Source organism: Euprymna scolopes, chromosome 24, assembly GCF_053919585.1.
Source record: "Euprymna scolopes isolate OS-2025 chromosome 24, ASM5391958v1, whole genome shotgun sequence".
Taxonomy (NCBI): Eukaryota; Metazoa; Mollusca; class Cephalopoda; order Sepiida; family Sepiolidae; genus Euprymna; species Euprymna scolopes.
This window is the reverse complement of record NC_136505.1, coordinates 89,016,250-89,041,249: the sequence shown is the minus strand read 5'-3', so window position 1 is coordinate 89,041,249 and position 25,000 is coordinate 89,016,250. Positions and strand designations below refer to the sequence as shown.

Here is a 25,000-nt window from a genome sequence, read left to right as displayed (position 1 = left end):
TTTCTTTACATTATATGGATGATGGGAGTCGAAGTTTAGGTACTGTCCAGTCAAAGTTGGCTTTCTGTATACAGATGAGCTAAATCCTTGACCATTGCGGATTATCAGCACATCCAGGAACAATAATTTATTATTATGTTTCCTTTTCCATCGTGAACTGTATAGATGGATGGATAGAGTTCACGTAGTCCAGTAATGTTTGGACATCTTTCTGATATGACCAGATTATGAATGTGTCGTATTGTTTGTATACCATAGATGAAGGTTTGTCGGAATAAATTCAAAGAAAGCGAACCTTAAGCTAATGTTTATTTTTGTTTAATTCAGAATGACATTTTAGGGGAAGTTTGATCCCCCCTCCCCCACATGAAAAAATCGATCTTGTGTCTAACTCTGCCCTCATGGGAAGGCAAGTGAATAGAAAACTGTGAATAGTTGGCTTTTTAATCTCAGTGTCAGTGCAACAGATGATTCAACTTTATCATGATTATGCTGATGATGTTGTTGAGTAACAAGATAAGTTGGGATTAGCTGTTCGGAGTTGGTTTGGGCACATAAAGAAGATCCGATGTGGTGATCCACTTCTCTCCGGTGGCCAGGACGAATGTGGGTCTACAGAGAAGGTGTCCAAAGGGTGTGGTTCAGCTGTAGGGTTGTGGATGCAGGGACAATCGTAGATGACATGCTCTGCAATCTCCTCCCTGATGCCGCACTTCCTGCAGATGGTGTTGACCATCTGGTTGATCTTTTGCAAGCCAGTATTTCAATTTCGGGCGGTGACCGTTTCGAAGACAGCTCAGTGTCACCTGCTTCTTTCTGCTTAGCTTTGTCTCAACTAGACGGGTACTTTGGTCACCATGGATGTGTTTGATTTTATCATGAGACACCGGGTCGCATCTAGTTGTTCATCTTATGGCCACTTTAACCAACTATTCCAGCCTGGTCTGTAAGAGACTCCTCTTTGGCTTGGACATAAGCCAGTTCATTAACGATGATGTCGCGATGGTTAAGATATGAAGTCTTAGATGATGCTGTTAATAATGCTGAATTTGATGCTGCTGCTGATGATGATGATATAGATGTTACTATTTTAAAGTGAAAATTTCAGTGACGTCATTTACAGTATTATGACGTAATAGCGTGCCCTAATTGTGCTAAAAAAATTAGCTTTTGGATGGGGAAGGGGGAGGGGCGCTAAAACAATTACTGAACTCTTTAAAATATCACATTTTCTTGAACCAGTCATAATTGCTTTCCATTCGAAGAAAATGGGTTAAAATATAAGCACCATTAAATACGGTGGGCATTTATTTACTAAATTAAATCTTGTTTTGTTTTTGTTTTCTGGGCCAATCGGTCACCACTTACCAGGCCCAAAAGCCACTCGAGGATAAAGGTTAGTGAGATTTTCAGTTGAATGATGGAACAGTACCATGAGAGGATTGAGAACTATGATTAACTCTCTGGACAACTTGATAAATATTTGTTGACCTTTTCTTGAAAACGGCCATGTTGTAGTTCGTACGGAAACATTCCCGCTGTAACGTATTTCACGGGTGGGAAGTTTTTGGAAAGAAATTCTGTTCATGGGAGTTCCGTTTGATTTTAGGTACACAAAGAAAGAAAGGAGTTTACTTTGCGGTGTTATTAGGTAGACGAGTTTTTCTTTTATGAAAAGGTTTTAAAGGGTGGGGCATAACTTGAAGCTCGATCAGCATCTACCCTCAAGATCAAAGTGTAGCATCTGTTCTTCAGATGCTGCACTTCTATTTCTTGTTCTCTTTCGGTGGAGGAGCAGTCCTTCACGACTGAGACAATTTTTTTATTTTTGTACCTTTTCTCCACGTTAAAAAAACGACCCTGGTGTCTAACTCTGTCCCGTGGGGAGGCATAGTAAATAGGTACCCTCAGTAACTTAGGGAAAAGACGAGGATTTGCTTTATATTTGTAAACAAAATAAAAATTAAATTAAAAGACAACAACAAAAGCAACAACTAAAATACAATTTCGACGTTTGAACAGGCATTTAAGTAGACTGATTAGTTTTACTTTCATTGTTGGCTGTTTATTTTATTTATTTGATTTTTTTTGTTTGTTCTTTTTGTTATTTTATTTATTTGTTTTAACTATTAAGAAATTGAGGACGTTTGAAATTCTCGAGGACCCTTGACATGAGAGTTGTAATGTAACCCAGTAATCGCTAACAAGCATGTTCGCTTGCACGTGACTTGGTTGATATATCCATTCTGTCCCACATCATCTCGGCTCGGGAAAACGTGACACAAGGTTGGAAGTTAAAGATTAAAACGGTTGCACATAAAAGGCGATGCAATCTCGCACAAAAATAAGTACTCTAGCAGCTCTGTTGACATTCCCCGGTACGGGGGCCTTAGGCGATTCATTCACAGCAAAAAATAAAAAAAATACTTTAGCAGCTCTGTTGACATTCCCCGGTACGGGGTCCTTAGGCGATTCATTCACAGCAAAAAAAAAAAAAAAAAATCGCCTACCTACAATCACTGTAAAGAAAAAAAAAATCATTTTTAATTTTTAATTTCGTAAAAATTTCCCCACTTCGCTTGCAAACCAGACAGATAGGAAGTTGGCAGTTTCTCCCTTTTGTCACTTAATCACTCCGCCTCCCCTCTCTCTATCTGCATACTGGATGATTTTGTAAACATTTTGCCAGAAGGTTAGACACAATGTCGGTTATGATTTTGAGAAACTAGTATGCTTGGATAAGTGAACATTGAGCAACTCTGTCGGTATTCCCCATTAGAGGCACCTAAGGGAATTAGCAATGAACTAACCCCTTCTCAGAGTGAAGGTAAAGCCGAGGAGGATGGACGGTCTAGGGTATGACTGAACAGAACAGTACCTCAGCCCGACAGCAACAAAACCACTGTCGGACAGATTGTCAAAGACGGAAGATTCTCTACTCTTATAGGTTTTCTTCAGGTCACTTGTCTTTGTAATTCCTTCCTTGCTCCCTGTTTCACATACTAGCGTGCAGAAATTTAAATGTAATGTGAACAAACATCATACTATTGAACTCCTCGCCCAGGTTGACTCCTTATAAATATGGCCCTTATTATTATTAGTCCATTGTGCTTGAGTGATAATATGCCTTGTTTGGAGTGGAAACTTTAAAAAAAAAAAAAAAGAGGGAAAAAAAGAAACCCTACCCCCATCTTCCTCGGTGAAAAGGTTACGTACACTATCTTTATTGGTGGCAGTAGGTCACAGAGATGTGTACTTTTGTATAAAGAAGGTCATTTAGATGTAGAGGAGAGGGCGGTGCCCTTAACTGGCCCTTTCTCTTGTTTCATGATTTTATTGCCCCCTGCTCCCTTTTAACAGCACAACAATGGTGGATGTATTGCCCTCTACTGGATAAGGGATGACCCAGTCACAAAGCAGTCACTATAATTGTATTGAACCAAAAAATGAATCTCCTACCCTATAATAAAGAGTAATGTGTATTTATGCGTACACATATTGTATGTAAATATATATCTATAGCAATTAAACTACATAGAAGCATTTGTATTATTTGGATTCTTCGGACTACTGCTCTCATCTTCAGTGTCATTTACACAACGTTTGGGTCGATGTAACCGTCCACCTTCTTCAGGTGTATCTTGTCGAACTTGGAAATGTTTCTGTCAAACTCGGGAATCTGGACAGAACAAGAGCATGCTACCCCCCGTGAAGTAAATGAAAGGGTTCCATTCGAAATTCCATCCAAATTTTCAAGATACACCTGAAGAAGGTCGGAGGTTACATCGACTGAAACGTTGTGAAAATGATACTCAAGATGAAAACAGTAGTTCGAAGAATCCCAATAATATGAATAACTAATCCTCATCTCAAAAATTCAAAAATGTGCATAGAAGTATTTTTCATTCCCTCGAAATGAGTGGGGGGGGGGGGTGGAGAGATGTGAATAAAAAAATAATTTTTAAAGTAGCTATTCATAGAATATGATATTAAAAAATCAAAAATTCAAATGTAAAAAAAATAATTTTTAAAGTAGCTATTCATAGAATATGATATTAAAAAATCAAAAATTCAAATGTAAAAAAAATAATTTTTAAAGTAGCTATTCATAGAATATGATATTAAAAAATCAAAAATTCAAATGTAAAAAAAATAATTTTTAAAGTAGCTATTCATAGAATATGATATTAAAAAATCAAAAATTCAAATGTAAAAAAAATAATTTAAATATCTTGAGATCTTTAAATACTCGATGACCTTTTTCGTTCGCATCTTCATACTCCAAAATGTTGAAAATATTATTACTTCAAACAGACAGATACCAAACCTCCATTATCAATAGAAGTAATCGCATTGTTTCGGCTTCAGACAGATAACAAATCTTCATTAATAATAGATGAAAATATTTTTTAATAGTATAAGCAATGAATGTTTGAAAAATGCTGCAAGTTAGGCATTGAGTGTCAGTACTCACCACACCAATACCCAACTTTTTTTGCTAGAAAATCTTTATCATATAAAAAAAAATTGTGTGTGTGCCTGTGAGTTCGTTCCCTGTGGACTCGAAAACAGCTGGGCTGATTTTTATAAAATTCTACATAAAGGTACTTTATATTCCTGGCAGTGTTCTTAGATAGGTTTTGTATCGGAATGTCTTTTCAATAAGTATCGATAATCAAAATAATCCGATGGAAGAAGGAACAGATGATTTTGACCAAAGTTAACACCTTACACAGCCTAACATCACAAGCGCATGTGAGAAGTTGGATTACCACACAAACCGAAAAGCCCGACATATAAAATCAACAGTAAGTTCTTTGATATGACAGGGGCGCATTCGGAGTGAATGTTTCTGTTTAAAGCACAACTGCAACATGATACTTCGTATTTTAAACTTTAATTCAAGTAATTCAACAGTAGGTTCTTTACAGTGCAATGTAGACTACAATGTATTGTGGAGTAAATCACTGTGGGGAGGCATGTGAAGCTCCCCCCCCCCAGTGCACCACGATGGGTCTCTAACTAGAGCAGGCAATTTATTTGATTGAAAAATGGGCGATTTCACCGATTTCGATGACAATAAAAATATGGGACTGTGAAACCTTCGTTTATCATCATTTGATCCCGGGCAACTTCTGGTCTCCCTGCTAATATTTGATATTCCCATCTTTCCCAAAGGCATCAATACAAAGCATACAAGCCCACAATCTGCCCACAGGTAACCAATTAAACACTTCTATACTCAATTATACTGACACTTTGTCTATTCCTGTCTGACCATGTTTTTTTTTTATCTGATGATATTCGTAATCTTTTGATAATAGTACTATTGTCATTTACATTCCTTTTTGTTTATTCATGACAAAAGTACCATCTTTCTTTCTTTTATAGCACAGAATAACCATAATACTTGACTTTTTATTTTAAACTAGAAATTCAATTTCTATTTGACAGGTTAAAAGGCTTAAACTATACTTTCAAATAGTGAAGTCACGATAGTAAACCCATGTCAGCCATTTGTTTCAACTATTACTAATAGATTAATAAATGATTAACATTTGTTATGACTAAAAAAAAATGTGACCCATTGAATCACCCATTGAGCTCAGGTTGAATCAGTGAAAAGTGAGTTTTCAAAGCCAGTTAGATCTTTAAAAATACTAGAAAACCAAAAATTATATTCCACATCTCTCTCTCTCTCTCTCTCTCTCTCCCTCTCCCCCTCTCTCTCTCTCTCCCCTCTCTCTCTCTCAAGCTAGGGGTGTAAATAGTAGTGTTACTATTTACTTGCCTCCCTACGAGAGCAGAGTTGGACACAAGGTCGATTTCTTAATGTGGGGTAAATCCAGCTTCCCAAAAACAGGCACTCTGTATTGGAACAAAAAATAAAAATTGCCTCAATCTAGAAGGATTTCTCCTCCACTAACCGAGAACAGAAAAGATGAAGTGTAGCATCAGAACAGATACTACACTGTGATCTTGCTTATATAGTTTATTCACTTGAAAAGTTACAATTAATATTAACACAATAAAAGTAAAACTAACAAATAAACAAACTTAGGTATGAAACCCCATAAGAAATTGGGGGTGGGGAGATGCAGGGTCTTTCTATTGTCTATGAAACTTTGGAGATGACTCTTGACTGGCACCATTTACCACAATAACACATTCACTCCGTGGAGTTAAACTTACTGAATAAAATACTCCATCGTTTTATATAAAAGAAAGTGTGTGTGCATATATATATATATATATATATATATATATATATATATATATATATATATATATATATATATATATATATTGTGATACATTTATTAAAATGTATAATAAATTATTTTATTGATTTTTAGCCGAGAGGATATATATTTTCAGTATATTTTATTTACTGTATCATTTTTTTTTTTTTTTTTTGCGCCAAAAAGACCCATTCTCGTCTGCTCGTTCACATTTTGTAAACAAAACAGAAAAAAGGGGAGGAGGAGGCCTGCGAGCAAGAGGAGAAGGAAGAGACAGAGATACTGTGAACGAAGGGTGGAAGAGGAAAGAGAAAATAAAGCTCATGGACAAGAAAGAGAGGAGAGAGAAAAGATAGAGAGAACTAAACCGTATATATAGAGAGATAAACTGTATAAAGAAAGAGAGAGAGAGATAGACCATATATAGAGAGAGGGGACTGAAAAAGTCGTCAACAGGCACTGGGGTTTCGCGCTTCAAAGCGACAAGACGTAAGAGCGAAGGTTGGGGTGGCGAAGCAGCGTGGTAGCGACGCCGTGAAAGTAAATATCAACGACACCAGCCGATGTTGGCGGCGACGATAAAGATCTGTTTTGATCGGCGGTCAAAGTTAGAATATTGACTGAATAAAAGAATGAACCCAGCGAAGGAAGGATCAATGGAGCAATGAAATTTTTACTATAAATCAAGGGCTTCGATGAGCTTCGGAAACAATACTTGGAGCAATTAACACGCTCGCGCGTAATGAATCATAAATAATCCGAAGGACAAAAATATGAAAATTAATCTGCGCGCGCGTAATCAAATATAAAAAATTTACAGGAAAGAAATATATATATATAAAAAAGAGACAAAAGAAAGGTCACATTTCAAAGGACATTAAGTAAGTTTTTCAATTAAAACTTTCATTTCTTCAACATCTCTCTCTTGCCCTAGAACCTGTATCTAATTGAGCAGACGATTTCTTTTTTATGTGAACATTGACTGTTGATATATTTTTCTCTCGGTAGAATTTGAATCATTAAATCATTTCATTTAGTTAGACATATTTAATTTTCTTTTCTTGAATTGAATTTTATTTTTTTTTTATATAAATAAAAGTTTGTTCATTTTTCGACGATACTTGTCCTCGTTATTTCTTATGTGATTTCGTTGTCCAGTACATTTCATTTTGTTGTTGTCTTTGAGACGGTTATCCCATTCCCATAACCACGCATTATCAAGGAACCTGGGAAACTTTATTTTTTTTATATATTTCGTTACGTCCCCAGTAGGGCTGGGATACGTCGTAACAATATATATATATAACAATTCCCCCCCCCAATAAACAATGATAAAAAGTAAGAAAGCAAAAAGTTCATTGAAAAGTTTTACACTGTGACCTTGGCCCGAAGTCCAAGAATGTTACTTAATATGCTTTTATTCTCGGTCAATGATATATAAAAACATTTTTATAATCAGTAGAAGGTATGATCCTGCATGGACCATATCCCCATCTCCATTTTTTTTCTATGGAATTATCTCAAAAAATATTGTCCATCAAAAAAATCCCCAGACTATTCTTGGGCCATCACAGGAAAAATTAGGACAATGTCGAGAGAGCAATGTCTCAGAGTCATTGGCACTTTTCTACGTAGTGTCTAAGTGAGCTTATTATTGAACGTTGATATTACAAAAACTGTTGGATATTCATAATCGAAACTTGGTGAATAATTCAGGCATAGACTGAAACTTTTTAGTAACAATCAATGTTTGAATTTTTAGAAAGGATACTTTATTATTGATTCAATATGTGGAATATTTCAATCGGTACAGTAGCACTCCTTTGCCTGTTCTACAAGTACTTTAACGGTGACTGCTCCGACTAACTGCAAACCCTTGTACCCCCTCGACGTAAATACCCCCGACAAACCCGACAAGCAGCAAAATCCCACCCCTTCACAGTTGAGATCCCTAGATGTAAGAGAGCCTTCTACTTCACTAGTTTCTTCCCCAGAACCGCTAGACTTTGGAATTCCCTTCCGGGTTCCTGCTTCTCCGACTGTACTGACATGCAGAAGTTCAAGTGTAACGTGAACCGACATCTTGTTGCCCAACTCCCCAGATAGTACCCCTGTAGATTATGTCCCTGATAGTAGCCCTCTACATCAAAGTGGCAATGTGCCTTGTGGCAATGTGCCTGAAAATATAATGAAAAAACAACAAAAAAAAAAACACAAGCCTGGACAATACATCAATAATATATAACACTGAATATGGGAAGAAGGGTCCCAAACTGAAATACATTAGAAAAATGAATAGAAAGTATATGTTTTAGCTTGTTCAAAAAAGGGGACAAAAGTTATAGCCTGTTGACTCAGAATGAGTACTTTATGTCAAATCCTTAACTTTTCATTGAACGGATACCATAATATTTAGTTCGCTGCACCTTATCATAACAAAGGTGCATATGAAATTTCAGCTAGGTCAAACTAGTAGTTTCCAAGAAAAAGTCGAACTTAAGTACTGGACCCTATTATACGCTAATTATGCATCGAATGGTAGCATAATACTTAGTTTGTTGCACCTTATAATAAAAGTCCGTACAAAATTTAAGTCAGATCGGGCCAGTAGTTTCCAAGAAAAAGTGGAACGGACAGATAGATTCATAGAAATACGATATAAATGGTGATACTAATTGTTGATCAAATAAAAAAGTAAACAAAACATCTGTCATAGAATAAGTTGCAGAAAAAATTATTGATTCTAATTTCTTTTTAATTCCTTTCTTTTTTTCTCTTTTTTACAGGGTTGGTGGCAGAAATTTACCAAAATGTTTATCGGACACTCAATCGACAAGAAACTGTTGATTGTCTCGGACAGTCAAACGCGAGCCCAGTGGAGCCGTTATGGAACACGGATCGCCTTCTTCTTTATCCTCCTGGCAGGAATTTCCCAAATCAGTCTTGGCATCGGAATGCTCATCCCCTGCCGAAGCCATATTGAACAAATCTCATGTGCATTCTCGCTTAAGTCTCACCCCTGTACAGGTCTGGCGATGCCTTCTTACATTGGCTGTCTCATGATTTGCATAGCCATATTCGGCTTTGGCTGTGTGGGTCGGCGCGCGTCAGGTTTTTTATTAGCCATCGTCATGGCCACCGAGATTTACCTCGGCTTCTTACTAATCTACTCAGAACCGGTTCCATTTACTGATTATTTCCGCACTTCAAATTCTGACGAGATATGTGATATGCTACAATCGGACACGGACAGCTTCAGCAAATGCTGGAACAACTTGACTGAAATGTACGCCGCTTGCGGCTCCTACTGGTCAGAGATTCAAAACGACTGCGTGCAGGGTTACGACCATTACTTTAGCAATTTTAATAATTCTCGAGACGGCAAGGAGATCGAGCCATGCATCAGCGACATTAACATCGCGGTCAGCTCAGCTTATACAGACTATCGCTACATATCTGGACCCTTAATGTTATTGAACGCATTTATTTGTATGCTTTTCGTACCGCTTTTGATTTTTCTTCATTCTCAAGATGCAGACGTAACGAAAGATGCTCAGATGCTCAGTCAGATCGAAGTGATCGATAGAAATAAAATACCTGTGTGATCTCATATCGAACTATGGATAAAATGTTAAAGTTTTTTGTGTTTTTAAAAGAAAAAAGAAAAAGAAAGAAATGCTAAACAGCTGCGTTATGTTAAAGTCTATGATATGTAAATCTGAACAGTCAAAAACAAGCGACAAGGTTTCAAGATTATTTTCTGCACAACGGAAAAAAATCAAATTTGAAAGTATTGACCTACATTTGATTTTTTAAGATTTATGAAAAAATTGTGGATACAGCTATTTTATAAAAAAAAAAAAAAAAAACGGCTGTAAAAAGCTTGGGATTCTATCTTCATGTCAAGAAGGTGAGGCTCGATACAAGACATTAATTGAGCGGGAAATTTATACCGGATACTCATTATTACAAATTTTGAGTTGGCAAAATGAATCACCCTTTTCCACCTCTAAAAAAAATGCACACCATTACAAAACCAATGACATGCAGCAGCAGCAGCAGCAACAACAACAGCACCACCACCACCACCACAACAACAACAACAACAACAAACGACTTTTGAGATATTCCCCACATTTGTTCTCATGTCACTGGAATTGCAAACAGAACCGCGTCCTCTTGGAGGAAGGCCTTTTTATTTGATGGTTTTAAACCATTTTCTTTTCAGCACTCATATACAAAACATTTACCAAGATATCATTGTTAGATGTTCGCAATGCAGGTTTGGATTTGGATTCAAATCTCAGCATTTGCCTTCTTCATAGTTATCTATTTTTAATCTCCACATGAACGGACGGACACACACTGAAACCATAAGTGGCTCTCTCTTAGAAGAAAGTTTCTATTTTTCATTAACCCAACTCTGATCACTATTATTTGCTGCTACAATCACATGGACAAATATTACCAACAAAACGTTTTAAACAAGTAGAAGGCGACTTTTAAAAAGAAACGCAGTGATTGGACAAATGTATATCAAATAACTAATCAAAACGTTTGAAATCTGAATTCTACAAAAACATGTCTCTTACTAAAGTTGTACCTGGTCATGATATTAATATATAATTCTACATAGGTGAAAACTACTTCCACTTCTGAAAAAAATCTTAAGTTAAATGAAAATATCGATCCGGATAAAATATGTAATTGAAAAAATATTGATTGGAAATACAATGTTTTAAGAGCATAATTTTAATTAAACAGTATCTTTAGATCGAAACAAATTTAAATATGATCTTGTATTAAAAATATTAATGTTAAAGACATGTTAAATCAATCGACTCTACTTTCTCTATGAGAATTTCTCTGTCTGTCTGTCTGTCTGTCTCTCTCTCTCTCTCTATATATATATATAGAGAGAGAGAGAGACAGACAGACAGACAGACAGAGCGAGAGAGAGAGAGATAAGTCAATATTTGTGTATTATAAAAATCGATGTTAACAGTTAAAACATTCAAATAAGTTTATAAGGGTTTCTTTTTTCAAATAATCAAACGATAACATTGAATTTTTTCCTTTGATTCCATCTGGCGTCACTAAGGTCACAATTATCGGTTAGTTCTAAAAAATAACTGAAATATAGTAAAGAACGTAAAGAAAAAAATCATTTTTAAAAATAAATTTTCTTCGTTTCAGAAAACAAAAATAAAATTAAAGAACGTGTCAGTAAAAACGAATTAAAAAAAAACATTTAATTTTTTGTTTGTATTTTTATGATTTAAAAAATCATTTTATCTTTAAATTAATTTGTGCCCGTTTTGATCAGTTAAGGCTATGTGCATCAACAATCGCGCTAACAGGTTTTTTTTATTTTATTTGATCTCATAATACAAAAGTGATAAAAATGTGAACATCATAAAACGGCATTTTCGGTAAGATTTTGTAACGACCCCCCCCCCCGGATTTCTAAACATTCGTACCGTGTTTATGTTAAAAAATTTTTTAATGAAATTTAGAAATTAGCCAAAAAAGATGTCATTTTCAATAATTTTGAGTGTCCGAAATTCATTTGACCACTCGTTTTTTTGTTGTGTTAAAAAAAAGATTTCAAAATGATGAGTATTGAAAATTTTGAAAAAATTTCTTTGGACACTCACTATTAAATAAAACAATCTTTTTACTATGTTTATTTGTTAAAAAAATGATTGGATAGTGTTTTCTCTAGTGGTACGTAGCAATTTAAAAACATAATATCCGAAAAAATCGTTAAATCATTTTATTTTTATAAGAAACCGTTCAACCAGCAATATATTTCCAGACAAGTAATGTCAGTGGAATACCTTTTGCACATATATCATCAATATATAATTAAATTATTATTTATACATACATATACTAGAAGATTACTCACTCCAGGACGGGTAAAGGTAATTCCTTGAAGAGAAAAATTTTGCATTACTCTTATATCCCCTTGTAAAAATTAAACTCAAGAATATAATGATAATTAAACTTATTTCTAGAATCCTTATTCTATTTTTGAGCAAAATCCATGAGATGATATTGATTCTAGAAAATGTCTTAAATTTAAGGCTTAAGTGTAATGAGTCTTATGAAAAAATTAAAATTCAAGAAATCTTGCTTGATTGATGTCAAATGATTATGGATCAAATTCAATGTAAATCTGAAATATTTTAATTTTCAAATGAAGGTTGTGACTACATTGTTAAAAAAAACATTGACTGATTTAATTGTAGAACACCTCGTCTTTGAAAGGCATTGTGTTCGTATGTTTTCTGATCAAGAACACTGACAATTGACTATCTAACGTTTCAACATCTGGCAGGAGTACCAACAGGTGCTTTGTTTGAATTCTAAACAGAACACCTGCGACACCTGCTAATTGACCTATTATTATTATTATTATTATTATTATTATTATTATTATTAAATCATAAGTATTCTGTCCATTTCAAATTGAAATTCTACTTCAATTACACGCAAGTACATAGTTCAAATTCTCGATCGTTTGATTTTAGATGCTTATCGGATAAGATTTTTAACTCTCAACAAATTGAATTTTTTTAAAAACTCTTTAAACCCGAAATAAGGCATATTGCCGCTTGGAACGCATTTCGGATCGTGTCTAACAGTGGACTGTAGGGAGTTGAGCAGCTAGATATCTGTTTACATTACATCTAAATACAATATGATAGTGTGGGGCACATTAGATCTGAGATTTTTTTTCTTGGACCCCATCAGAGAGAGAGAGAGAGAGAGAGAGAGAGAGAGAGAGAGAGAGAGAGAGAGAGAGAGAGAGAGAGATTACTGTTAGAAACCCACCCAATATATGTCATGGTGGCATATATTGGGTAGGTTTCAAACAATATTTTGTTTTATTTTTAAGTCATTTTTTTTTTTTATATATTTTGAGAAAACATTTTTTTTTTTTTTACAAAATTTAAATGCCCGTAAAAAATAAAATAAAAATAATCATTAAAATATACATTATAAATTTAATAAAAAATATTATAATGTTACCGAAACATATTGGATGGGTTCCTAACAGTCCTTTTTATTTTCAAGTCATTATCAAAACTTAATATTTTGGTGTCAATTCGCGACCATTTTTCCTGTTCTCATCTAACGCTCGACACTATGTGTTTTTCGAAACGAATGAACGTTTTAACGTTTTAAAGGGAATAAAACAACTAAACACTTTTCCAGATAGGTAGAAGAGTATCTTGCCTTTGATAGCATTTATTTGTTATGTATTTGTTTTTTACCACTATTTCGTACCTCTGTCGATTTCCAAACAAATTCCGATTTTTAAATCAACAAATTGATTTTTTTTTTCACTCTTTTTCACACCAAATAAGGCATATTACCATTTGGAATGTAGGCGCCTACTATTTGAGATCGTGTCTAATAGGGAACTGTGGGGAGTTGAGCAGCTAGATATCTGTTCACATTACATTTTAACTTCTACAGATAAGTACAACACGATAGTGCGGGACTTATTTGGTTTGAGACTCTTTTTTGGACCCTGTCTAAAAAGGAGAGACTAGTGGCAGATGCACCAGCCCAGATGCGTCAACAATACTTGATGCATATGTGAATTGTGTCTTTGTAAAGATGTAGGATACTCTCAGGTATGAGTGTGATTTTCTAGCACAGTAGAGGGAGCTCACTTTCTTTGCAACAGTCTTGGCAATATCCTCAATGTATTTGTTCCAATTCATGTTGCCTGCAAATGTTAAGTCGAGGATTTTGAAGGATGAGCTCTCGGGTAAGGTGTTATTTGTCATGTTTGTCATGTCAATGGATGGTTGAGAATTTTTTTTTTTTTTTTGTAGTTGTCAAAGCAAAGAAGCTTTCTTTCTTCCTTTTTGGAAATCCTTCCATCATGGTCAAAGTAAAATCTATATTTGGGATGCAATTGAAAACAAAGCCCTGTAACAAGATCAAACAACTTTATTGAATAAAAATTTCAGGCATTTATTACAGTAGTCAACAAAACAAAAAAAAGGAATCGAAAAAAATATATCGGCAAATAAATGCTACCAAGGGCAAGATAAATTACTCTTATACCTATCTGGATAGAGGTGTTTTTGTATTTTGACTTATTTTAAAGCGTCTATTTACTCTAAAACAAATATAGTGTCAAGTTTGAAACAAAAGTAGTGTAAAGTTAAACAAAAGTAGTGTCGAGTTAGAACGAAAACAATGACAGTTTCGTTATAACCATTTGGACCATTGACAATTGCTCAAAAATCGCAAATTAAAAAAAAAATCTAGTAGAAACCTATCTAATAAATGTCACCACCGTGCGAAAATTTGCTTAATTTTCGAAAAAGTTATAAATTAATCATGGTGATATGTTTAATCAAAGGAATAAAATAAATTACAATAGTTTAAAATGTCCCTTCTATAAACTGGCAAATCTTCTGCCCTTACCTGATATAAACAACGAACATAGATCAGGGTTGCTTTTATATATATATATATATATATATATATATATATATATATATATATATATATATATATATATATATATATATATATATTCTAATCAATTATGTTGAAAACATCAATATTAAAATTTTTCTTAGTGAAATTAATAAGAAGTAGGAGGATTTTTCATCTATACAAAAGTACTCTTCCTTTTACTCTGAAAAAAAAAAACGAAACATTTTAAAATTCTTTCATTTCTGCAGCATATCGCAAACAAAAATAAATCGTACACACATATCTGATATATAAAGCAATGCAGACATTTTTTTTTGTGTGCGTTTCGGTCGCTAATTAAACATTGCAGCTACACTCCTACAGTATATCATTTTGTTCAGCTATAAACAACTGGTCGCATCGGGCCATGTTTATTTTGTTTTGTTTAAAATTGCATTTCAAATCTGAAACGTTTCTAAATCTAAAACATAAAACATTACCTCAAAATAAGTTAATTGTAAGTCTGTCATAATCAGTATCTTGTTGATATTTAAAAAAATAATTTTAAATGGTTGTTTTTTTTTAAACCCGAAAAACAAAACAAAACACACACACACACACACACAAAAAAAAAAAAGAAAAAAAAAAAAGAAACAATAACAAAAACGTTTCGTCCTATGTGCCTAAAATGTCTATAAAATCTATCAAAGTTCATAGCCTTTCTTATCGGTCATCATGCTTTCCATGTGCATCTCAATTCACAATGTGCCACTTGGTGGCCTAAAAATTAAAATTTGATATCACTAAATATGGCTAAATGATGCAGAGTTATAAAACAAAACAAAACAAAAAAAAAAAACAGTGGTTATATGTGAAACCACACAATTTTTTTTTTTTTAAATAGTCTAAAATCTGTTTACTAAAAAGAAATAGATCATTTTTTTTAACTTGACCACTCGCACGAAAAATGGTGCTTTAATAAAAACTGGAACCCAAAATAACAAACAAAAAAAACGGATATCAATAATACTAACAATATTTCTAAAGCTATTTTTTGCTATTGGAACTCAAAGTTGAGATAATGAATGGCATGCATATGACCGGAGGCTGTTTGTGAATTCGATATTCCTTAGAAACTTCCTCAAGAGAGAAAGCTGATTCATCTCACTCAGATTGAATGCTGCACCAGATATCAGCTTATTTAGAGCACAGCAGAGTAATGTACAACAGGGTGTTCGACTTTGGCTCTTTGCAAAGTTGAAAATTAAATCTCAAAATTTGTATAAATTTGGCAAACGTTTGAATTGTTGATTGGGTCAGTATCATAAAAATTAGTTCATTTCTTTTTCTCAAATCGTAAAATTCTGAATTTTTATTTTAAAAAAAAGGGGGTTCAGCCTGATCATCATCATTAGCATTATCATCATCATATTCAGTTTAATGTCCATTTTTACATGCTGGCATGTATTGGACGGCTTTTAGAAATCGACCTACAAACTAACCTATCTTTGACCAGGTCTTTTCTGAAATGTAACCAATTTTCTTTAGAATTCATTTCCTTAATTGAAGCAAGATTTTCTTTTTTGTAAGTCAGATGTCCTTCCTGATGCCAATCCAGTGATGTGATGGCGACCAGTGTCTCCCACTCCTGCTCATATCATAAAATCCAAATTGTTGGATATTCATTACTAAAACTTAGTGGACAAGTCAGGCATAGACTGAAGTTTATTTACACCATATATGGTTAGATTGCAAAGAAGTGCTCCTCATATCATTGAATATTGATAAAACAAAGACTGTTGGACATTTATGATTGGAATTTGGTGGACAAGGTTACTTGTACTAAATATAATTGGATTTCAAAAAAGATTGTGAATTTTATTAATGATTACATGGATGGCATTTTTTTAGTTATGTGTGGTGGTGGGGGTGAGTAACGCTATATGTAACAGTATGACAACAAATCTATCCTCTCCCCACCCTCAACTTATCCAGCATTCATCCAAATTAAAACATTAAAACATTTACAGATAAAAAAAGAAGGAAGAAACACTGTCCTGCTTCTTCATACCCAACCCAATTAATTTTATCACCATCTGATATTAAAAAAAAAAAATGGCTGCCAAGTAAAAGTACGAGCCATAGCAATTCTGACCTTGATCAAGTCTTTCATAAACTGGTTGTGATAAATACTTATCTATTTAACAACCACTCCCACCACTCCCGTTCTTAGATTCCGTGAAGAGTTTCTATAATGACCTTAAGCAAGGCTTTTTATATGCTAAGTCCACTTTGATTTACCAAAGTGGACTTAGCATATAAAAAGCCTTGCTTAAAATCAAAATCTAAAGAAATAGTTAGCTTTCTTTTTTCTTTTTTTTATTTATTATTTTATCATCATTTGTAAGCCAGTGTTTCATGTGGTGTTGGATGTTGGGTTCGAGTTCTGCCTGGGGTACTGCATTAATTCTAATTTCACTAATGCATAAATGTATGAATCCATATATCTTCTTTCCAGCCATAAATTGAATAGTAGGGTAAACTAGACTCTCAAGACTTGGTTGTGCAACTAATTTTTAGTTTAAGAGAAGAAAACACCAAAATAACAAGAGTCTTTCCTTTCTAACCACTGCGCTGTCTTCCAGTCGACCTAGACTTCTCCTTACCATTGGACTCAAGCAATGTCGGCTCAGGAGAAATGCGGTTGGAAAATTGTGCAATTCTTGTTTCCCTTTTGATTCCCCAATGCAGCCACCCTTACAGAAGATATCCATTGTTTCTTGAGATTGAAAGGAGGCTTTTTTTTGTAAGCTAATATTATATATGAGTCTGGAATATGGAAACTTGGCCTTTATCTGAAAAAAGATACTATTTAAGTCAATCAGGAAGATTTGTCAGATTGGGCTTAGTAACAATTTCTGAGTGGACTAACTATATGGAAATCTTGCATAAGGTCTCTATTTTGTCCTGAACCAATAACCGTGTCACTGGTATGCCATGTTCAGTAATTTCTTCTGTGCATGGCCTTTTTGAGCTGCAAGGCTACTTGTTGGGACCGTTCTTTTATCAATTAATGTGTGACAAACTAAACTAGGTTGTATAGTACCAGTAGCCAGATCGGCGTTAAACGACACCAAAAAAATGGGTTGATACGCTGTAAAATAAAACAACCAACCAACCAGTAGCCAGAAACAAAATCTATAAATGAACTCATCGTTTCTACTCAGCTATTAGTAAAATAATGACTTGTATTCAATTAATTGCATACAGTTAACTGTTGATAAAAGTGTAGTTTTTATACTAGAAGCAAACCATAGTATCTGTTCTAATACAGCACAGTTTTTTCTTTTTGTCCTCAGTTAACAAAGAAGTCTTCTTTTTTTTTTTTTTTGTTCCAATCCAGCACCCCTTTTTGGAGAGCAGGAGTTCTTCCACATTATATACTGGCCTTGTCTCTAACTCTGCCCTCATAGGGAGACAAGTAAATAGAAACTGTTGACGAACGGTATTATGTTTCAGCATTAAAATAGTCCTGAGGGGTTGATATGCCGTAAAACAGAACAAATCCATCAAACAAATACTGGCCGGTATTATTTGGACGATTATCCTCATGGTTGTTGTTATTTTTACGTTTCGACCGATGTAACCTCCAACCTTTTTAGATGCATTTTTTTTTCTACTTTTTGCACTTTGTTAGTCTTTATGTCAAAAACTCGGAAACCAAATACAGAATTTTCAACTGAATCTCTTCTTCACTCCACGAGAGTAGATTATCCCCTTGGGCACATGGTGAAAAGGATAAAGGTGCTGATTAACAATTAGTTTTAAGTCACAGTCTTCGAGAGGTTGAAAGTTCAATCATAACTACCACTGTACTGTACTGAAACAACACTCACTCTATGCCAGTTGAACCGACTTCCTCCAAAGGAGGTAGTTTCATAGGAACATGAAATTCACAAGCGGTCTTCAGTCACATGTATAATCCTTACTACAGACGTTAGGCGATAATAACTAAGAATAATATAATAATTAATACGTTTACCCTGTATGGTTGATGGGACGAAGACAATCTACCTTTATGGTTAAATAAAAGGTTTAGTTCAAAATTCTGTATAGGTTCTTGAGTTCACCATAAAGATTCCCAAGTTTAAAAAAATGCACCCAAAGAAGATCAGAGATTACATCGGCTTGAACATTGTGAAAATAACAACGGAGATGAGAATAGTAGTCCGAATAAACCAAATAATGCAAACTGTGAATCGTCATCTAAAAAACAAAATACTGTTTTTCCCGTCCTTTACCTTCCGTTACTATGTGAGAAAATTATGGATTTACATATTTTCTCAAGGGCATTAGCGCAAAAACGAGTGCAACAGAACCAACAGCGGGACTTGAACTCTGTTCTTTGATTTCTAAAGTGCATATCTATAACATTAATTATTGGTTTCTCTTTTACGAATAAAGTGGCTCGCTGAACCACCAGGATTATCGGTTTTTTTTTAAAGAAACCAATTTCATATCCTCAACCATTTTGTACTTATGACTTTCATTTTTTTTTTTTTTTTTTTTGTAAATCATGTGTACGCGTTAAATATTTTTACTTCAAAATTAATTATTTATTTTTGTCAATTTTTTTTTTTTTTTTACAATGTCTCTCTTCGGATTATTGGCCTCATCAACATTGATGACGATGACGACTTGCTCCTAGCGGGCGGCACAGAACAAAAAAACAACAAACAAGAACTGGAAGTCATTCACAAATTGTTAAACCTCAGCATAAGACACGAAGACAAAAATAAAAATAAATAATAATTTAGTTAAAAGGTTCTGATTATTAAAAAAACAAACAAAAGACACAACAAAAAACCTTTCACCAAATATATTGTACTAGCCTGGGTGCCCGGCGTTGCCAGGGTGTTTGGAGGTGTGTGTTGAGAAAAAAAAAGGGGGGGGCAGGCAGGTTCAAACCCGTACCGTGAAGGAGGAAAAGAACCTATTAGAAGATTACTCTTTGTAAACAAGGCGATAATTTAATTTTTTTTTTTTTGTCATCAAAAATTGAATATTTTATTTTTAATTTTAATGAAATGTTCAGCATTTATACAATCGAGAAATTCTAATAACTGTGAATGTTTATGAGGACAATAGTCCGAAGAGAAAACAGTGTACATAACAAATATTTATTGTTTCTGCAAAAAAGGGTCAGTATTAATTTAAAAAAAAAAACAAAAACAAAAAAAAAAAAACACTACAAACAATAAATATGCAAATAAATAAACACGAAAACGTCTTTTATCTTTTTTGTTTCTTTTTTTCTCTTTGCCTTAAAAATTATTTTGTCACACAACTAGTGATGGGACGATTCCAAATGCAATTACCAATTCTGTTCTCAATTCCTGTTGCCGATATGATTATCAATTCTGATTCTTTTAAATCTCTATTTAAATATTATTTTTATTTTATTTTGGAATCTTTTGAGATGAGCTTCAATAATTTGTGTATTCATTATTTTTGCGGACTGTTATCCCCATCTTCATAGTTGTTGTTGTAGTTTCACGTAACAGTCCACAAAAAAATGAATCTCCTCTCAAAAGATTTAAAAAAATAAAAAGATAAATAAATAATACTTTTTTTTGCAGACTTATCTTCATCTTCATAGTTGTTGTTCTACACAAATAAACAAATAAATAAATAATACCATTCAGTATGGACCCAACAATGGAAGACCAGATAAGAACACAAAATTGGATTTATAAGACCATAAAATCCAACCTTGATCGCCTTTTTGGAGCCTGTGGCATAGTGGATAGAAGCATTGAATCACTACGGTTCCAGATGAGCATTGTTTGAAGATAGCAGTTTCAATCCTACCAAAGCAGGCCAGAGGACTAGTTGGCCAAAACGTGATGAGACAGCAACTATGGAAGGCAGTAATTACTGGGGGATACATTTACAAGACTTAACATCCCTATCCTGTTGTGGTTAATCACCTAATAAAGGGCAGACGATGAGTTGAATGAAACAATAACTATGAAGATGAGGATAACAATCTGCAAAAAAAAAAAAAAAAAAAAAAAAAAGTACAAGCAATAGAAAATTTTGTTTTAAACAAAAATACAAGAATCGTTTTTGGTATTGGGCTCAAATTTTTCCAATTCCGATGCTCTCAAAAGTTCTGATGATTTCAATTCTGATTAATCGTCCCAACATTAGTTAAAACGTTTATTGAATATCAGCTGAGAAAAGGTTGTGACCTTGATCGTACTAGGGATAACATGATCAGCAAATGCTATCTTAAGTGGAAGGAAATATATGATTATGTAGACGGATCCTGAAGGAGGCGTGGCCACATGAAGCTGCATAAGTGATATGCTGTTAGAGGCATAGCCATCAAGGATGTAAGCAACCAATCGAAAAAGAAAGCTGAACTCGAAATGAATTCCTTAACTTGAAAGGCCACACTAACCACGCCTGTGTATGTGCAGAGAAAGAGGGAGACAAAAAATTATCATTTGATGATAGTCGAGATGAATTTCCCAACATGAGGAGCCACACTAACCATACTTTTTTGTTTTATTTTACTTCAGTCGAAGTTATCAGAAATCAAGGGGACCGCTACCTGGAGCTAACACTTGAACTCTATGAGATACATAGATATTCGAATGTTCTATTAAAGTTCTTTATCTCTAAAACTCTGAGTTAGTAAAGAAATTGAGAACATAATTTTCCTCTCCCCAATTAACCATTTTCATATGTTGTAGTATATCTTTCGTTTTGGTTTCTTGATCTTACTGGAATCCAGGACAAGAATTTATCTAGTCTGGTGGAGTATCCAGCTTCGTCCTATTACTTGAGATAACATCACTTGGAGCAGGTGCACCATTCCTTGTAAAAGCTAATGTGGTTTAGCCATAGTGAGGAGATCTTATTTGGACAACGAATACTGAATGTGATTTTGAAAATTTGGTCAGAGTTTACTTCTATGGAAAAGTATCCTCATGCCAGGCTGTTCTGGCAAACCCCTGTACAGAGAGACCTTAGACACTCGAGGATAATGTCTAGTAGGCATCCAAGTTCTCTCCCTACGCATTATCTGTGTGCGTGAAAAGAGGGAGACAAAAAGTCATCATTTGAAACGAAGTAAAAGTCCTCTAACTGATCATTTTCAGTTTTCAGAGAGAACTGTCATAAGAGAAACAGAAAAAGAGAAAGAAATATAAAACAAAAGACGGAGAAAGAGAAAGAGAAAATCCCGCCAAATACCAACAACAAAAAAACAAGGAGTTAAAGTTCTAGCGATTTGGCAAAAATCAGTATTTTCTTACTAAAATAAAAAGCGGATTTCCCAGAAAACCGTGAACTCACATTCATAAGAGATTCTAGTGTAGAAATCCACTTGTTCCATATTAAAAAAAAAAAAAAAAAAGTAAAATTTCGCTAAAAATCAGAAACGCATTCGCCTGAGTAATGTAAATTTTGCATATGCAGGAAGAGACGTAACCATGTGGAGTTTGCGTAAGTGCATGCTGGAAGAAGTATAGCCATATAAAGTTTAAGGATGCATGTAATGCCTACACACTTGTTAACATGTAGATCCAACATGTTGTAGACTCCATCACAAAGGAGACCAAGACAAGGAAAACTCTATTTACTTTTTTGTTGAAACAACGATATTTATTTCCAGGAACTTTCCCCGAATAAAACGTCCTTGCGATCCTTCTCTCTGACCTCTGAAATGGGATCAATGATCTGCGCATGCTTTCTTTTTATAATTTTTTCTCTCTTCCTTGCCGTGCAGTCATCTAGCATTGGTCATTTTCATACAGCTGCCATATGTCTGTCCGCGCTCTGTTACAGGTGTGGCCACTTACAGTTTGCATGGCATTCGGCAGAAGAGATGTATCCATGTCGCGTTTGCATAAGCACATAATGGAAGAGGCTGTAACCATGGGGATTTTATGGCGGCACATACCAGAGGAGATGTAGCCAATTCGAGTTTGCGTTGGCATACGCCACAAGATGCACAGTCATGTGAAGTTTGCAAATACGCATGTCGGAAGAGACATAGACGCATATCAGATTCATGGTTCTAATTCTAATATGGATGTTAACAATCTTGGAGATCCTTCTGCGGAAATTTAATTCATTCAAAAACAGTTATTTATATTTTTGTTTATTTTTTTACTCATTTTTATGAAGTACTCATCCTTATTTTATATATATATATATATATATATATATATATATATCAGGTCATGTCATATGCTACTGGTACCATGTAACCCAGTACTACCTGCCTCATGGTCGGGTCACCGGCGACTAAACTGGTTCCCCCACCAGATTTGTTTGGTGAGGAGGGCGGCTAGTCTCCTTGAAGGATTAAAAACAAGACCTTCAAAAGGGCGAATGAACTCTTTTTCTGGGTCAACGGCCAACTAGCACCGTGTATATTTGTGTGTGTGTATATGTGTATTGGGGTGGAGAGGGCTCCCGTAAGCCGTGGTGAAGGCAACATTTCTATGAGAAGCAAATCTCTGATTTAAAAAACCATAAAGCAGAAGACCAGTACCCACATTAAGCTGGTCTGCAGTTTAATTTGTTGCTGGCTATCTTGCTCTTGCTTGTTGCTGGATCTCAACATTTGGAACCGAGAGAGAGACTTAGCTGTCGTACAAAGCTAAGACTCTGTAACATCATCTTTGTATAGATACTCCCTCAAGTATTTGGATTTTAAATGTCTGAGGGAGTGGCACTCGTCTGACAAGACGTTGCAATCATCATCATCATCATATATATATGGTAAAACTGGTAATATGTAAAAACTTGAAGAGAGTGCTCAATACTATTGCAGAGCAAATATGTTTTTTTTTATTTATTCATTTTTTTTTAAACGGTAATAAAAAATAAAACATATATATACCAGTTTTACCATATATATATATATATATATATATATATATATATATATATATATATATATATATATATATATTGCTGCCTATTATTTCAAGTTCCTTATAATTTTATAACTTTGTATTAATTTATATAAAACTGGCAAATACGTGCTCCCTCTGGTTGCAAAAGTAATGCTTCCTATTTTTTTTTTTATTTCGTCCGAATTGATCAGAGGGGATTGCAAATTGCATTGTTATGATGACTGAAATTATGCATTTATGATTTGAAAATTTCATCTATCTGCTGCAGATATTGAAAAGCAACTCCTGTCATGGACGTGCGTCAGAAGCAAAGATGCACCATTGAATTCCCTCATGCAGAAAAAAATTGAATCGATCAGCATTCACCGGCGCCTGTTGAACGTTTTTGAAGTTGATGCAGTTTATTTCAGTACAGTTAGGAGATGGGTTTGTCGATTCCAGAGTGGTGACAGAGATGTCAGTAACAAAGCATGCTCCCAACTTTTATTACTGAGGCATCGAAAGAGGCGGGCAAAAAATGCATTCAGAATGGCAGTGACTATGTAGAAAAATGAATTGTGAAGCACAAAAGGCCGTTCGTTTTAAAGATACCACTCCCGTCCTGGTAGCTCTTCAACATTTTAGTTTGGGAGTTAAAAAATAGAAGTCTTTACTTTTGGAACAACACTTCATATACATACTTGTTAGCGGATTGGATATAAGTAATAAATATAGCATTCGTTTAAAATTTTAATGTTTTTTTTTTGTCCGGTATGGTACGGTTTCACTGGTACCCTGGTAAGATTTACAATCTATCTATATATCTATAAAAGTGAAAATGTCTGTGTGTCTGTCTGTCAGTCTGTCTGTGTACATTTCCCTACACAGTAGCTGTCAATTTTCGGTCTACAGACTCGAGATTTGACATCAGGGATATTGAGATTTGGGAAAATCTTTTTAATCGGGTTTCGGCCAGAAATCTGGCTGTTAAGCGGTCAAAGTTTACAGAGTTGACCTTTGCAGATTCTACCAAACTCCTCCGCCAATTTTGGGTCTAAACACTTGAAATTTTAGATATAGGTTACTTGGACATGGATCTAACTTTATAATTTGATTTGAGCCCTAAACAATAAATGTTAAAGAGTTCAAATTGGGGTTAAAGCTTTAAAAAAATTGTACTCAGCCAATTTTTGGTGTAAATATTTGAAATTCTACATAAAATGTATTCAGACATAGGGCAAGATTTCTAATCGTTTTGTTTTTTTTTGTTTTGTTTTTTTTGCTGAAAATTTGGCTTCCAAGTGGTCAAATTTCAAAAGATTTTTACTTCTGCGGTTTCTAGCAAACTATTCAGCCCATTTTGGGTCTAAACATTTGAAATTTTACATAAAGGGT

At 34.4% G+C, this 25,000-nt stretch overlaps 2 protein-coding genes across 7 annotated transcripts in view; one reads left to right on the top strand and one right to left on the bottom strand.

The window, feature by feature from the left end:
* The window catches only part of LOC145246827 (uncharacterized), a 161,937-nt gene extending 146,633 nt beyond the window's left edge, over positions 1-15,304 (top strand). For 2 of the 5 annotated variants that reach the window (XM_080108663.1, XM_080108664.1), the window contains exon 2: positions 9,029-15,304. In XM_080108663.1, the coding sequence (XP_079964789.1) occupies positions 9,029-9,847 (819 nt within the window). In that variant the 3' untranslated portion in view covers positions 9,848-15,304. Of the gene's footprint in view, positions 1-1,169; positions 1,397-6,448; positions 7,124-9,028 lie in introns of those variants that run through there. The other 3 variants (XM_080108666.1, XM_080108665.1, XM_080108667.1) reach the window with 3 other exon arrangements.
* LOC145246825 (cilia- and flagella-associated protein 300-like) overlaps positions 1-25,000 on the bottom strand; it is a 488,667-nt gene that overhangs the window by 238,136 nt on the left and 225,531 nt on the right. The gene's annotated exons all lie outside the window — the stretch shown is intronic.